The sequence below is a fragment of the Gymnodraco acuticeps genome, unplaced genomic scaffold (genome assembly GCF_902827175.1).
Source record: "Gymnodraco acuticeps unplaced genomic scaffold, fGymAcu1.1, whole genome shotgun sequence".
NCBI lineage: Eukaryota > Metazoa > Chordata > Actinopteri > Perciformes > Bathydraconidae > Gymnodraco > Gymnodraco acuticeps.
Window position 1 is genome coordinate 2,083,695 of NW_022992265.1, and position 15,275 is coordinate 2,098,969.

The 15,275-nt window shown below is 38.9% G+C and overlaps 2 protein-coding genes, 1 long non-coding RNA gene and 1 pseudogene across 3 annotated transcripts; all 4 read left to right on the forward strand.

The window, feature by feature from the left end:
• Positions 1-840: 840 nt before the first annotated feature.
• LOC117540500 (olfactory receptor 2AT4-like) lies at positions 841-1,815 on the forward strand. The gene has a single exon (XM_034207230.1). The coding sequence runs from the start codon at positions 841-843 to the stop codon at positions 1,813-1,815; it is 975 nt and encodes a 324-aa protein (XP_034063121.1).
• Positions 1,816-3,328: 1,513 nt separating this feature from the next.
• On the forward strand, positions 3,329-4,276 carry LOC117540482 (olfactory receptor 6-like). The gene is given in 3 exon segments (XM_034207190.1): positions 3,329-3,791; positions 3,794-4,163; positions 4,165-4,276. Coding segments are annotated over 3 exon segments (945 nt in total).
• A 2,097-nt stretch (positions 4,277-6,373) lies between these two features.
• On the forward strand, positions 6,374-7,341 carry LOC117540427 (annotated as a pseudogene).
• Positions 7,342-12,872: 5,531 nt separating this feature from the next.
• Positions 12,873-14,176, forward strand: LOC117540502. The gene is made up of 3 exons (XR_004568177.1): positions 12,873-12,984; positions 13,196-13,331; positions 14,036-14,176. It is a non-coding gene; the product is annotated as an uncharacterized LOC117540502 (long non-coding RNA).
• The last annotated feature ends 1,099 nt before the right edge of the window (positions 14,177-15,275 follow it).

Here is a 15,275-nt window from a genome sequence, read left to right on the forward strand (position 1 = left end):
ACCAAAGAAGCTGTAACCAGACGTAACATCTTTTTTTAAAAGTGTTTTTATTAACTTATTTCAGGTTAAACTACTCACCAAGTGTTCTTTAGTTATTGAAAGAAGCCTCATGGTGGCCTTTAATTGCATCTCAAATTACTGTGGTCCTCTGCTCCATTAAACACGGGGGATGTTAACACTCCTTCCTCAGTGTTACATTAGGTACACATTGGGATTTGGTTTAAGTACAGTTGTTTACTCCTGTGTGATTTATAATGTGTTGTTATTATTAAATTAACGGTTATTTCATTAAATGTTAGGAGGTAAGTGTTCCTGAATTTCCCCAGTGACCAATTTAATGGTAATTACTCTATTAGCTAATTGGATATTAATACCTGGCACGAAATCAGAAATATTGTTCGTCTTACTTTTGCTCTAACTAATGGATTTCTATATATGCTTGATTCAAAATTGCCATTGGTGTTGCTAAGAGGGATTAAAGGCAGACTGATCCACAGAGAATAAAGAAAGGATGGATTTTAACCTTCATCACAAGATATAGTCTTTTAAAGATCTGAACCAGCGGGTGATTCAGAATATGCTGCCAAACTGTTTGAGAAAGGTAAGTGTACAAGTTTGAGCCCTATGAATTGATGCAAAGTCTTACAGGAAATACTCATGCTTTATTTATTCTACTGTAATGCATAAGAGTTAGTATAAAGTGTTTTTAACAGATCAAGAACCATTTGCTACACTGCTATTGTTTAAATGTCAGATATTGTGTTAATGAGCTGTATCTTATAAGTTGAATAACTTCCCCCATATTTCCTTTACAGTGTGTTCAGGACATTATAGTCCATCATGGCAGAGGGGAATCAGAGCACTGTGACTGAATTTATCCTCACTGGCTTCCCTGGACTTCATCCAGAGTACCAAGACCTTGTTTCAGCAATATTGTTCTTTGTTTATTTCCTAACTATGGCGGGCAATGTAACAATTATGTTTGTATTTGCCACGAACCACAGCCTTCATAAGCCGATGTATTATATCATTCTGAATCTGTGTACATGCGACATTCTCTTTAGCACAACCACTTTACCTAAGATCATCAGCAAGTATTGGTTTCATTCAGGGACTATTTCATTCACAGCTTGCTTTGTCCAAATGTTTTTTGTTCACTATCTCGGCACAGTGAATTCCTATATTCTCTTCCTGATGGCTTTAGATAGGTATTTAGCGGTCTGCCATCCTCTCAAATATCTCATTCTTCTTAATAACTCCACTATCTTAATTCTAAGTATTACTGCGTGGGTTGTCGCTCATGCAGGCCCTTTAATGATGGTTATTAGGGCATACCCTCTTCCTTACTGTGCCTCAAACATCATCAACCACTGCTACTGTGATCATATTGGTATAACAATCCTAGCATGCACTGACCGGGCCCCTTATGGTTTTCCTGCTTTTGTGAATGCAATGGTTATGTTACTGGGAACTCTGGCATTCATCGTGTTCTCATATTGCTGTATAATTATAGCAGTACTTAAGATTGCAAATGTACAAGGTCGCATCAAGTCTCTGTCCACTTGCAGTCCTCAACTGATCATAATCTTGCTCTATTATTTACCCAGATGTTTTGTATATTTGGCCAGCAATGTTGGCATTACGTTTAGTGCTGATGTGCGAATAGTAATTATCATGATGTATAGCCTTTGCCCCCCGATGATTAATCCACTTATATACTGCTTAAGAGCTAAAGACATGAGAGAAAGCTTGAGGAAACAATTCAAAAGAAGAGCAGTTCTTAAAAAAGCACACGTTTCAGCTATTAGTGACTGATGATAATATTCAATGTTTCAATTTTTTATTTGAATTAGCCATCTTTCGATATGGGACCGGAATAGTTACTTACTGATAAGGACACATTGAAAGCTAAAAATGTACAATATTTGCATCTTTGATCAATTAAAAATGTTCCCCTTATCAATATGAGTTTTTTTCTTTTTGTTAAGTGACATTTTTTTGTTTAAGACATGTTAGAATATTACTTGAATGAGAAATAGTGTTTTTATTTTTTATTAAAGGTTGAGTTTAAGCATTATAGCAAACAGATCACAGGCTTGATAAGAATATAGCTGCATAATTTGGTCAAAGATAATGACATAAAGCATGATAAACGTATATTTTACATTTGTGTATGCATTTTATAATATTATATAGACAGTAAATGTGTATGTTATTCTTTGGTGGATGTTAACAATCATAGATAATCTATTTTCTGTGAGATCAATTTATACTTTTCATGCTTTCATTGTACACCATATAATAGATCTAATTCATATAGATGTTTTTTAATGTGATGTTCTTACAATAAAATATATTTTTACTCGTCATTTTACTGGTGTTCCCTTGAAGCCCACTTACTATTTTTAAGACTCCTAGACTGTTTTAATGAGGACCTTAGAATCATTGTCTTCCTTGCTGTTCTCACATGATGAATTAGATTTGAAAATGAGTGATATTGCATAGCTCAATGTATGTGCTTTATGTGATGGACCGATATATTGTATCCTTATACCAGTGATAGATATATTTTGAGATGACTAAAAAAGGGAACAACTACAGGTTATGCCCCCACACTGTACAGCAAGGGAACAATACACATTTTCTAATTTTTTGCTACAAATTAAAGATTAGAAAGCAAGATGTGATTTGTGATTAACATTTGAAAATCTAATAAACGTACTACTTACATTTTAAATTGTCAGGATAAGGAAATAAATTATTGTATTATTATTAAAAGTTTTTTAATTGCATTGAATAAAAAATATGCTTGGCATAACTGGTTTAATTACTACTATCCACACCATGATCTGTATTTGTAAAAGCAAAACAATATCTGCAATATTAATACAGGTTCTGCACAGTATCCGCAATTTTTATTTGGTTATATTTAAGAAAACATGTGGATTTGTTTCTGGTTTAATAGTCACAAACTAATATGTACTGCTAGTCATAATACAAAGATGTAATTAAGACATAGTGATAAGCAAGGTAATATTAATGAGGTAAGCTCTGCTTGGTGCACATATTTTACAAAGGACATGTTATATGTGGGTTGGCCAAGTCCTTATGTCACTCACTGTGGAGCCCTCATAATACAGCATGCAGACATCTGCTTTGACTGGGATGAACTGCATCCGACTGGGATTTACCTCTAAGGTGATAGCAAAAACAGCTGGATCCTAAAGACTACCTATAGATAATGTCTGAATGATGTTTGATGATGATTTGAACTTGCAATTTCCTTTTTAGAGAACATTGAACGCAGCATTTTTACAGATTACTTACAATGATTTATAGAAATATAACAACAGTGAAGGACTTCATGATACTTCGGTTTCCAGGACTTGACCCAAAATATTACGGAGCTGTGTCTACTCTCATGTTCTTCACCTACTTGGCTATTGTTGTTGGAAATACTTTTATTGTAGTTCTCGTTGGGGTCAGGAGGAATCTTTACAAGCCAACATATCTAATCTTCTGGCATTTGGCAATTAATGATTTGTTATTTGGGACACTGACATTACCAAAAATGATATCAAGATATTTTTGGGATGACAAGATGATATCTTTTGCTGCCTGCTTCACTCAGATGTATTTTGTTCATTCCTTAGGAGCAATTCATTCTCTCCTTCTGCTAATAATGGCCCTTGATCGTTTTATTGCAGTTGTTTTCCCATTAAGATACCCTGTTCTAATCACCAACAACATTATTACTCTGTCTTGTGGGTTGTCCTGGATTGGGATATTTATCAGATGGCAGTTCTATATCATGCTCTAACCTTGCCTTATTGTGATTCTAATATCATTGTGCAATGTTATTGTGATCACATTTCAATTACAAAACTGGGATGTGATGAAAATGTAAAATATGTTCAGAGTGTTGCTTTCAGTCTTGCAATGTTTAGTCTTTTGCTTCTACTTTCGTTTATCATCGTTTCCTATATATTCATCTTTGCAGATGTTTTGAGAATAGCAAACACCAGGGGACGATACAGAGCTTTATCAACGTGCACACCACAGTTATTGATTTGTTGCCTGTATTACCTACCAAGATGTTTTGTTTATCTTGCTAATTTTACAGTTTTCTCTTTCAGCTCTGACATCCGCATGTTATTGATATTGTTTTAGCCTTATTCCTTGTGCTGTTAACCCACTCATTTATTGCTTCAAAACCAGAGAAATTAAAGATATTGTGATGAAGGGATTAAAACATGTTAAAATTGGAGTTAAGTAAACTTTAAAGTAATGCATACACATACAGTGTCTTCATATTTGCATAGAAATCCACCAATATTGTTGTAATTCAAATGAAAGATGTGTGTTAATCTATATTATATTTGTTCTGTTATGAATGAGATTGCAAGTTTAAGCAACACATTCCCTGTATGGTGCTGTGGCTTGATTGTTATATGAACTTATTACACATGTTGCCCCTCTGCTAAATACCTTAAAATGCAGTTTTTATGCATTTCTGCACATAAAAAGTAACACTAGAAACATGATATATGTGGCATTCAAATAAAAATAAAATGATATACAAATGAGTAGAGGGCCTTACTTTTGATTTATGTTCACTGAATGTTTCTTACGCTTTTTGATATATTTTAATGGATCTGATTAAAATATGCAAATAACATTTCAATTATATTTTCATCACTATGATGTCAGATCAAAATATCTGAGCACACATAAGGAATGTTGGGCCAGTTTCTGATAAAGCAACATAATATGGGAACTGTATCCATCTGACAGAGGAAAGTGAAATGCAAAAATACAGTTTGCCTAAAGCATATCTTTAGAATCAAATTAAATAATGCGGGTCCATCATTTTAATGTTTTTATAGGTTTTTGTATTAGTCTGTAGCCTTCCAGTGTGTCTCCATTCATCCAAATGTTGGCTAAAGTAGGTATGTTTCATTCAAGCCCTTAAAAAAACCTTTTGACCTGAAATTGGATTCTGTATGATGACGTTGCTACACAAACAAAACTGTATATATATATATATATATATATGTATATCCACTACATAAATAGTGTATACAAACAGTAGCAGTAGTGTGGTCAATTTGAATTTAAAAGTGATTTTATTTGTATTGCGCACCTAAAATAAAACTTATATTAAGCCAAGTTGTGAGGTTTTGTTGCTTTTCTGTGTTGTTTTTTATAGTTCCACTAGACTAGGGGCTGCCAACAGAGAGTTTTTCAAAATGTACAGTATCCTACTAGGAGCTTTAGTGAAACCACATTTGTACAGAACTTTGAAAAGTGTTTGCAAATGCAAACGTCTAAGGGAAAAGAAAAGATGCCGTCATTTACACATAATTATAATATCCTACTTTAAGTTGGGTTCTATTGTAACATGAGCTTCCTAAATACCTGGCATACTAGAAGGTGTAGTAATGAAAGGTAATAAAACAGTGATGAACTTTTGTTAAAGATACTGTATGCCATGATATTCTTTCTTACTGTTTAACCGTTCAGCAACCAGGCTGAATTTAGCTTAAGTGTGCCTTCTAAATGTATTTTCATCTATTTTAATATTGATAATAATTATACATTTGTTTTCACCTTTATGCATGTTTCGCATAAATCATTGATATTCATAAGGAAGAAGTTTCCATCATGCTGTTTGTACCCTAGAGGTTAGATTGCAGATATGCCCCATTGAGGATATGCATGGTCACACAGCACACAGAGCAGATATTAAATTCACCCAGGCATCGCTCTCAGTGTTTAGTTGTTGGCCTGCATCTGAAAGGTAAGACTCTAAGCTGGACGTCACAATAGAAATCACAAAACCTGTTTTATATTAATTGGAAATCTTTATTTACTTTTATATACTATAAAGTTGACTGATAACCTATTGATTGAAATGGTGGAAAACTAAATATACAGTATATGCCTTTGTCAAAACATTTCAAATAATATCAAATAGCTTTTCGATTGGAAAATTGTTGTCCTGATTTATTTTTGTCAGATAGAAAGAGGAGGGAATAATTGTATATGTAACTATTTAAACTCTTCAATTATTTATTTTTTATTGTATTAATAATTACAATCATCTATCATCTGATATCAAATATTTGTGTAAAATGTATATCATTTACACTATTCTCAATTAATTCTATTCACATTACAATTGTATGAGAGCAAAAAGCGATTACATTTTTGTATTAAAGGAGCTTTAACTTGAAATGATGACAATTATATAACTTTAATCAAATGTCAAAATCAAAATGAGTGTGCTGATTAATCCTATCAATTATGAGACTAATACCTTTCTTTGTCTTGCTGATCCACGTGTAAACTGCTGATTGTGAAATAGGTGAAAATGATCTACACCAATGTAACAGAGATGAGAGACTTTTTAATCCTTGGATTTCCTGGACTTCTACCAATGTATTATGGACCTGTGTCAGCTCTGCTCTTTTTCGTCTACCTAGCTATTGCAATAGGAAATATTTTCATTTAGCATTTGTGATCTATGAAAAGTCCCTTAAAAAACCAACATATCTGGTCTTTTGTCACCTGGCACTGAATGACTTAACATTTGGCACTGTGACTCTTCCAAAGATCATATCAAAATATTGGTTTGGTGATAGCATTATTTCATTTTACGGTTGCTTTACACAAATGTTCTATGTTCACTATTTAGGGTCAGTTACTTCTTTTAACTTGTTGGTAATGGCCATCGATCGATTTATTGCAATATGTCTTCCGATGCGTTATCCTGTCTTTATCACAAACAACACCATATCTGTGCTCTGTGGCCTTGCCTGGTTCATCCCTCTGCCTCTATTGGTGACTATTGTACTCCAAGCCCTCACTTTACCTTACTGTAAATCAAATGTCATCACTCAGTGCTTCTGTGACCACATTTCTATAACAAGTCAGGCATGTGGTAGGGAGGTTAAAATTGTACAAGTCACTGCCCTCTGTTTGGCCATGTTTTGTCTCTTGCTACCTCTTGCATTCATCTTGTTTTCATACATTTCCATTATTGTGGTTATTCTGAAAATGTCCAATGCTGCCGGTCGCAAAAGAACCTTATCTACTTGTTCCCCACAAATATTTATCACTTGCCTTTTTTACCTTCCCAGGTGTTTTGTCTATGTAGCCAATACTGTTGGGTTTTCTTTCAGTTTGGACATCCGTATTTTATTAGTCTTGTTGTACAGTCTTTTACCTGCTGCTGTTAATCCAATGATATATTGTTTTAAAACTCAGGATATCAAGCAGACTTTGATAAAGAAGCTGAACAAAACTAGGATTGGAATAGATATAAAAGTTTCATTCTAATAGCATACTGATACCTCAGTAGTCTGCTCTAAAAGTGTGGCCGTATTTGCAAGAAATGTGACTGTGCAACAAAAATAGATATTACTTTTAAAAATACAATTGTATAATATTAAGAAATAAATATTAAAGGTTTTAATTTTTTTATTGGTGCTTGCTTCATTACTGTAGTTTGCAGTTTGGATTATATTAATAACTAAATAGTACTCACTTGAAATATAAAAAGTAAGTACTTTACAATTGCTGCACTTTGTTGTGACTGATACTTTAAAAATAAAGAACACCCCAAATAAAAAGGCGTATTTTCATTTATATTTGAAGGCTTCTGAATAGCTTCTCCTCTGCTAACTAGAAGTATTTGTGAGGAGTTATTAAACAAAGGTGTAGTGTCATACTTGATTGATAATTTAGGAAATGTGTTGATTTGGTAAGACCAGACTTTCAAAATATATTCTTATTAATATTAGCTAAAGCTCAACATTATTCAAGGGATCCCTTGGTAAGCCACAGTGTGATATGTGCAAGGGGTACATTAGCAGAACTGCCTACAGCCAGAGGCCCCAAGACCCTCATGTCACCTGAATGGTCCAGGTTGTGTCGCTATTGAATAAAAAAATGTATGCAGAACTTTATTTCATTATAAAGCAAAATAAAAGTGGTGTTTAGGATATACACTCATCATTAAAGTATGGAAGCCTGTTTGCGCCACAGGGAAGAAAAAGAAAATAACAATAATAAGTCCTTATTTATTGCAAGTACAAGTATTGTTGTTGTACATGAGTTTTGGTCTTATGATCTGCTCAATATGTCTAAATAACTTTAATTTAGGTATTTCTATCTAAGAACATGTTCCCTATTTTAAAGTGAAGTCTTGTTCATAACCAATAAGCTAGTAGTTTGACTCTAATTGACCAGAACAGGTTCCCTATTCTAAAGTTGCCTCCTCTTCACACTTTGTAAATACATTATAGCACACAACTACTGAAATTAACCTCAACAGTACTACATGAACAAAGTAGGCTCACGTTGAAATATCTGTTTTATTAATGAACCACTAAGAGAGATACAGACACATACCAAAACATGTCAAGTTTCACCAAGGCTGAGAACACATAATGCAGCCTGTACTTTTGAATAAAAACAGATGTTTTGTATTTGTGATCATACTGTGGGACCTGCTTGTATGTACTTACACAATAGGTGTACTGTTCTCTCTATGTGTTGTACTGTCTCAGTGTGAACTGCCAGCCAAACGTGTTTGAGAGCCAGGGAATGAGCAGCCATGCTCCTTTATTGACTTATTTGCAGTCCACTGACATTCAAACGGAGTGAAACTATAAAAAAAGAAGTTACAAGGCACTTAATGATCTCATACATGCAAGTGTAACATACACAGATTACTTGTGTCATGTAGAATAAGGCATTAGTAAGTGTTTTATAATGACTAATAAAGAGCCAATATACTGCTAATATGCATGTTAATTAACAACTACACTGTAAAAACCCAAACTTAAAATTGTTGGCCTGAAAATAATTTGTTTGTAAAGTGAACAAAAAATATTGAATTGAGTTGCTTACTACATTAAAGTAGTCAGGTGGTCAGGGAAGCCGTCCGACTGAAGAAGGAGGCCTTCAGGGATTTGTTATCCCGGGGGACTCCCGAGGCAGTTGCAAGGTACCGACAGGCCCGAAGGGCAGCAGCCTCATCCGTGGCCGAGGCAAAGCAGCGGGTGTGGGAGAAGTTCGGAGAAGACATGGAGAAGGACTTTCGGGCGGCACCAAAGTTGTTCTGGAAAACTGTCCGACACCTCAGGAGGGGGAAGCAGGGAACCATCCAAGCTGTGTACAGTAAGGATGGGACGTTGTTGACCTCAACTGATGGAGTGTTAGGGCGTTGGAAGGAACACTTTGAGGAACTCCTGAACCCGACAACTCCGCCCTCTATGTTAGAGGCAGAGCTGGAGTATGACGGGGGATCAACACCAATCTCCCGGGGGGAGGTCACTGAGGTCGTCAAACAACTCCACAGTGGCAAAGCCCCGGGGGTGGATGAGATCCGCCCGGAAATGCTGAAGGCTCTGGGTGTTGAGGGACTGTCATGGTTGACACGTCTCATCAACGTTGCGTGGAAGTCGGAAACAGTACCGAAGGAGTGGCAGGACCGGGGTGGTGGTCCCCCTTTTTAAAAAGGGGGATCAGAGGGTGTGTGCCAATTACAGAGGCATCACACTACTCAGCCTCCCCGGGAAAGTTTACTCTAAGGTACTCGAAAGGAGGGTCAGGCCGATTGTCGAACCTCAGATTGAGGAGGAACAATGCGGATTCCGTCCTGGTCGTGGAACGACGGATCAGCTTTTTACTCTCGCAAGGATCCTGGAGGGGGCCTGGGAATACGCTTATCCGGTCTACATGTGTTTTGTAGACTTGGAGAAGGCGTATGACCGAGTTCCCAGGGAGTTACTGTGGGAGGTGCTGCGGGAGTATGGGGTGAGGGGGTCTCTACTCAGGGCCATCCAATCTCTGTACTCCCAAAGCGAGAGCTGTGTCCGGGTCCTCGGCAGTAAGTCGGACCCATTTCCGGTGAGGGTTGGCCTCCGCTAGGGCTGCGCTTTGTCACCAATCCTGTTTGTAATATACATGTATCGGATTTCGAGGCGTAGTCATGGGGGAGGGGGTCTGCAGTTCGGTGGACTAAGGATTGCACCACTGCTTTTTGCAGATGATGTGGTTCTAATGGCTTCATCGGTCTGCGACCTTCAGCACTCACTGGATCGGTTCGCAACCGAGTGTGAAGCGGCTGGGATGAGGATCAGCACCTCCAAATCTGAGGCCATGGTTCTCAGCAGGAAAACGATGGACTGTCCACTTCAAGTAGGGATGAGTCCTTACCCCAAGTGAAGGAGTTCAAGTATCTCGGGGTCTTGTTCTCGAGTGAGGGAACAATGGAGCGTGAGATGGGCCGGAGAATCGGAGCAGCGGGAGCGGTACTGCAGTCGCTTTACCGCACCGTTGTGACGAAAAGGGAGCTGAGCCAGAAGGCAAAGCTCTCTGTCTACCGGGCCATTTTCGTTCCTACCCTCACCTATGGTCATGAAGGATGGGTCATGACCGAAAGAACGAGATCGCGGATACAAGCGGCCAAGATGGGGTTTTCTCCGCAGGGTGGCTGGTGTCTCCCTTAGGGATAAGGTGAGAAGTTCGGTCATCAGGGAGGGACTCGGAGTTGAGCCGCTCCTCCTTCGCGTCGAAAGGAGCCAGTTGAGGTGGTTCGGGCACCTAGTTAGGATGCCACCTGGGCGCCTCCCTAGGGAGGTGTTCCAGGCACGTCCAGCTGGGAAGAGACCAAGGGGTAGACCTAGGACCAGGTGGAGGGATTATATCTCTTCGCTGGCCTGGGAGCGCCTTGGGATCCCCCAGTCAGAGCTGGTTGATGTCGCCAGGGAAAAGAAAGTTTGGGGCTCTCTGCTGGAACTGCTACCCCCGCGACCCGACCACGGATAAGCGGAAGAAGATGGATGGATGGATGGACTACATTAAAGTAGTTATCTCGACTATCTTTATTATGTTGCTTGTTTAAAGTGTGTGTCATTTAATAAATTCAGTTGGCAAAACTTAAAAATCCAAGGTTAGAGTTCGAAATAAGTTCTTTGTGCATGCTTCGAGCTATGAACGGGGTCTCCAACAGAAATCTGCAGGGGGTTTTCTACAGTATTTCGCCTTTACATGTTCGGCAGTGGCACTCTGCTGTTCTCAACGGGACTGATCATCCTCAAGGTGAGCACTTTGTTTGAATGTTGTATTGAAATTATGAATATAGAAAATGACTGATTTAAAGTGTAACATTAATTGATTGCGAATTATTTAGTTGATTGTTAGTGAATTATCAGTTAATGTGACACTAGATTTTAGTTTGTGGTACATTAGCCGAGTTTAACATTAGCTAGCTGACGCTTCTCTTCAACAGGAAACATGTTTTAGAAACGTTTATCATGTCTGGCCCTAGACTTCTAAGGTATGCTATGATGGACAAGTGTAGCCAGAAAAGTGGTCGGCTGTTAGCTTAGCACATACAAGTTGAATATCAGTGGCAGAAAAATATAACTATGAATGGGGGTTTTAGCAATATTCTGGCAACCCGTCTCTCGGCCAGCATTGAGGACATGCGGGTTCCTATTATCAGGGGTGCACATAACTTTTTTGCCCTGGTTCTCAAAGGAGCACCTGGAGATGTTGCTTGGTGCTCATCCTTAAAATGAAATAAACCGTAACTTTTGAGGGGGTCTTGACTTTTTTTGCCAGACACACGGCACTGAACACACGTGCAGAGGTGAACACAGTAACACACATGCAGAGGTGAACACAAGACAACATGAGCACGACCAGTAATCCTACAAGCTGTCATCACTACCCTCCTGACTGTTCTCCTCACTGTCTTCCTCTCTGTCAGACATGGTAGCTGATGATGTAGGCCTACTTCTTTCTCTCTGGTTGAGTCTGCGATTAGCTGCTTGCATCCACAAGTCAACAGCTGGGTTTGGGTCGAAAGTCTCTGTTGTCATCTTAGACAAGTGGATGTAATCAAATAATTATGTGAACATAACCAATAACCTACCATAGCCAATAACAAATTAATGTAACTTATTTTATTTGTGTTGTTCATTCATATCTTATTTTACCTTAACATTTATTTATGCATTTTTTTTAATCTCTCCAGTTTTAAAGGATATTTTTGGTTACTGTCCTATAGTATACATTGGAATGATTTAAAACCTGTTTATCCCAATAATTATAAAGGAGTACCTTGGAAATATGTGTTTACATAAATTGCGACCAAACCGTTTGAACTTAGACTTTACCTCACTGAGCTGTAGTTATCAGTCTGACTGGAGAGGACTCTCCCTCCACATTATTGTAAAAACATCTTCTTCTTATATCCGTTAGAGCAGCTAGCACGGCACCAGATTCTAATAACAACAGCGCTGGTACCGGTGCACCCTCCCTCTCTCCCTCGCTCACTCGCTTTGACTGTGAGCTGCGGGCGCCAGATAAGCCAACATCCCCCATTTTCATCACTTACAGCGCCCATCGTACAGGGCAAATGAAACGTGTAACCGGGGTGAAAAGGGTGTTACATTTACTTAATTATGAATATTGTTACATCAAGGCCGAAAATTAGGATGAGCCCCAACGGTCAAAATGTTTTTTTCCCTCCCAGAACTGCCAGTGCAGCGCCTCCACAGATCTGGCGCCCTAGGCGAACATCTAGCCAGCGCTCCGGGCCGACCCTGAGTTCATATCATGGTTCATACATGTATGCAACTCGCAAATATCTTTCTCTCTCTCTCTCTCTTCTCTCTCTCTCATCTCTCCTCTCTCCTCTATTTTCTCTTTTCCCTTCTCTCTATCCCTCTCTCCCTCTCTCAATGTTGGTACGCAAATGTGCTTTGTTTCAAATGACCCGGTGCTCTTTTTTTGGCGGAGGTGCGCACCTGCGCACCAGTTATGTGCAGCCCTGCCTATTATACATCCATGCATGCGGGTCTGTCAGGTCGAGCCTGGCGTGAGAGAGGGAAACAGAACGTTAAAACTGTTTTATGGCCAGAATATATGGTAAAAGACGGACTGCATAATTAAGGGAGGATTACCGTGAGTTAACGATAAACTAGAATGTAATGTGTGCGAGGGAATCAACCGTTTAAGAGCACAATATCAGCAAACATGTTTTCACCGTAGCTCCAACGATATTATTTTAAATGTTAATGTGAAATGTTAAACAACATTTAAGGTTAAACGTGTTACAGCTTCATAGATCGACATGTCTGATAGGTGGTAACAGTCATTTCTCTGTCCCCGTCAGTGCAGCAGACCGACGGAGACGAGACGTTGAAGCGGCCTGAACAACTACAATCCCCGGTTCAGGTGGCGACTGGCGCGCTAACGGAGCTCCAGGAGGGAAAACCTTTGCGACGCTGAGGTTCGGCTGATTTGCAAAGGTATGCTAACATGGACGTGTGTTGTCTGCCACATGGTCGGCTTTTAGCTTGAAAAATATACGATGGTGCATATTAGTGTTAGCATAGGACAGTAAGAAAGGTACTACTTATTACTGCAAGAGCAGCTAGTGGTAAGGACCTCGGACAACTTCAATTTAAAACATGCTATTGAGACATGTGCCCTCAGTTTGAGGCGTGATTGAAGGTCATTCCAAGACCAAGGACCATAATAAAAAAGACTCCTTTCCCAGCCTCAGTCCGCACAGCAGGAACCTGGAACCGTATCCAGGCACTGGATCTGAGGTTGTAAGAGTCACAAACTGGAGAAAATCTGGCAAGTTTAGTGTTTTATTCCGTTATAACAAAATGGCAATAAACAACGGTTTCCTTTTTAATGCCATTCTTAAATAAATGCAACAAGCTGTAGTTTTTGTAGACTGTAAATACACCAACTATATCTTTAGTTTATGATTTGTGTTATCAAATGTGTTCTGGCGGCTACAGATATTTATTTTTTGTGGAAATGGGGCTGAAATGGGGCTCTTGTGATAGTAAAGGTTTGCAGACCCACCATATATATCATTCACAGTTTGTGTATATCTATGTATTGCAGCAAAAAACTGTGAAAGGTAAATTGACCATTTTGGCTTTTTAATTCTAATTACAGATATCATATGAAATGCAAAATATTGTGATTTCGTCAGCTCAAGTCATGAGAGTGTACTGAGGCACCATCGACTTCGGCACGGAAGAGGAAATCACTGGCCCTGTGCCTACACCGACTGTGTCTGCCCCTTCAGAACCTATGGGGCATTGAGGTCACACTTCACCAGATCCCACTGCAAGACTGCATCAAGGCAAGACACCTGCACCTTTTTTTGTGAGCTATGTGACTTCAGAGAAAAGTGTATTCTAAATGGATTACGTTTTTTTTTAAGATACAGTGATTACCAATATAAAGTAATTGTAGTGGCCATTTCCATTATTCACAGGTGAGTTGTGGGAGTGATCTTACGCAGAGATTACAGTTTAGTTTGACTTTTATTCTCTTGAGTTGTACAGTACCAGTTTTTTTAAATAGTACATTACCCTTAAGCCAAACTAAATAAACTGAAATGCCAACATCAATATAAAGGGCTTCTACAGTAATTCTGAAAGGACTACAAACTGTCATTCATTGTATTAATGCTTTTGTCTTTATGCGGCTTTTGTGTACCACAGATTTGCTTATCTTTCTTACAGTGCAGACGCTTTTCTGCTTGCTCTTGCCTCTGCTTACTTTTTATGCTGATTTTCCTATTCTTATTCTCTGAAAACTTCGAGCAGCGGCTCCTGGACATTAACTTATCACTGGGACAGTTCATCTTCGTAAATAGACGGAGGGTTTTCAGCCATATTTCAACATTTTTACGACGACGTCAGTCTTACAATAGCGTGGCCTAGCAACAGCTAAAGCCTGGTAGGCTACTGCTATTTAGCTTAAGCTAGTTGGTAGCAAAATGCCTCCGTTCTCTACAGATGACTTCCAGAAACTTATACAGAAGATGGCTGTGTTGGAAATGAAAATGCAACGGTTGGAAGTTAACGTGGAAGTGAATGGACTATGTCGTGGGAATGACACGACTTTACCAGTGTTGCAAAGTAATGGAGAAGGGTATGCTAACTCACAGCTAGTTAGCAGCTACAAAGATTCCAAGGAACAGGAGGGCTGTGTACCGGGTAATAAATCTACAAGTGGTAGTCCTCCCTGGAACTCTCTGGGTGCAAAGCCTAAGAGTAAATCACTTCCATGGGATTGGGAGGACGGATAACAGGCAGAGCCCAGAGCTCCGAAATCTGTGATGCGACCGGCTGGCCTGCATTGTTATCACCCAGGAAGAGCGCCTCTTCAACCCCTATTCATACTAGGAACAGCCGTGGACAGCTGCTAAAGGGAGAATTAAC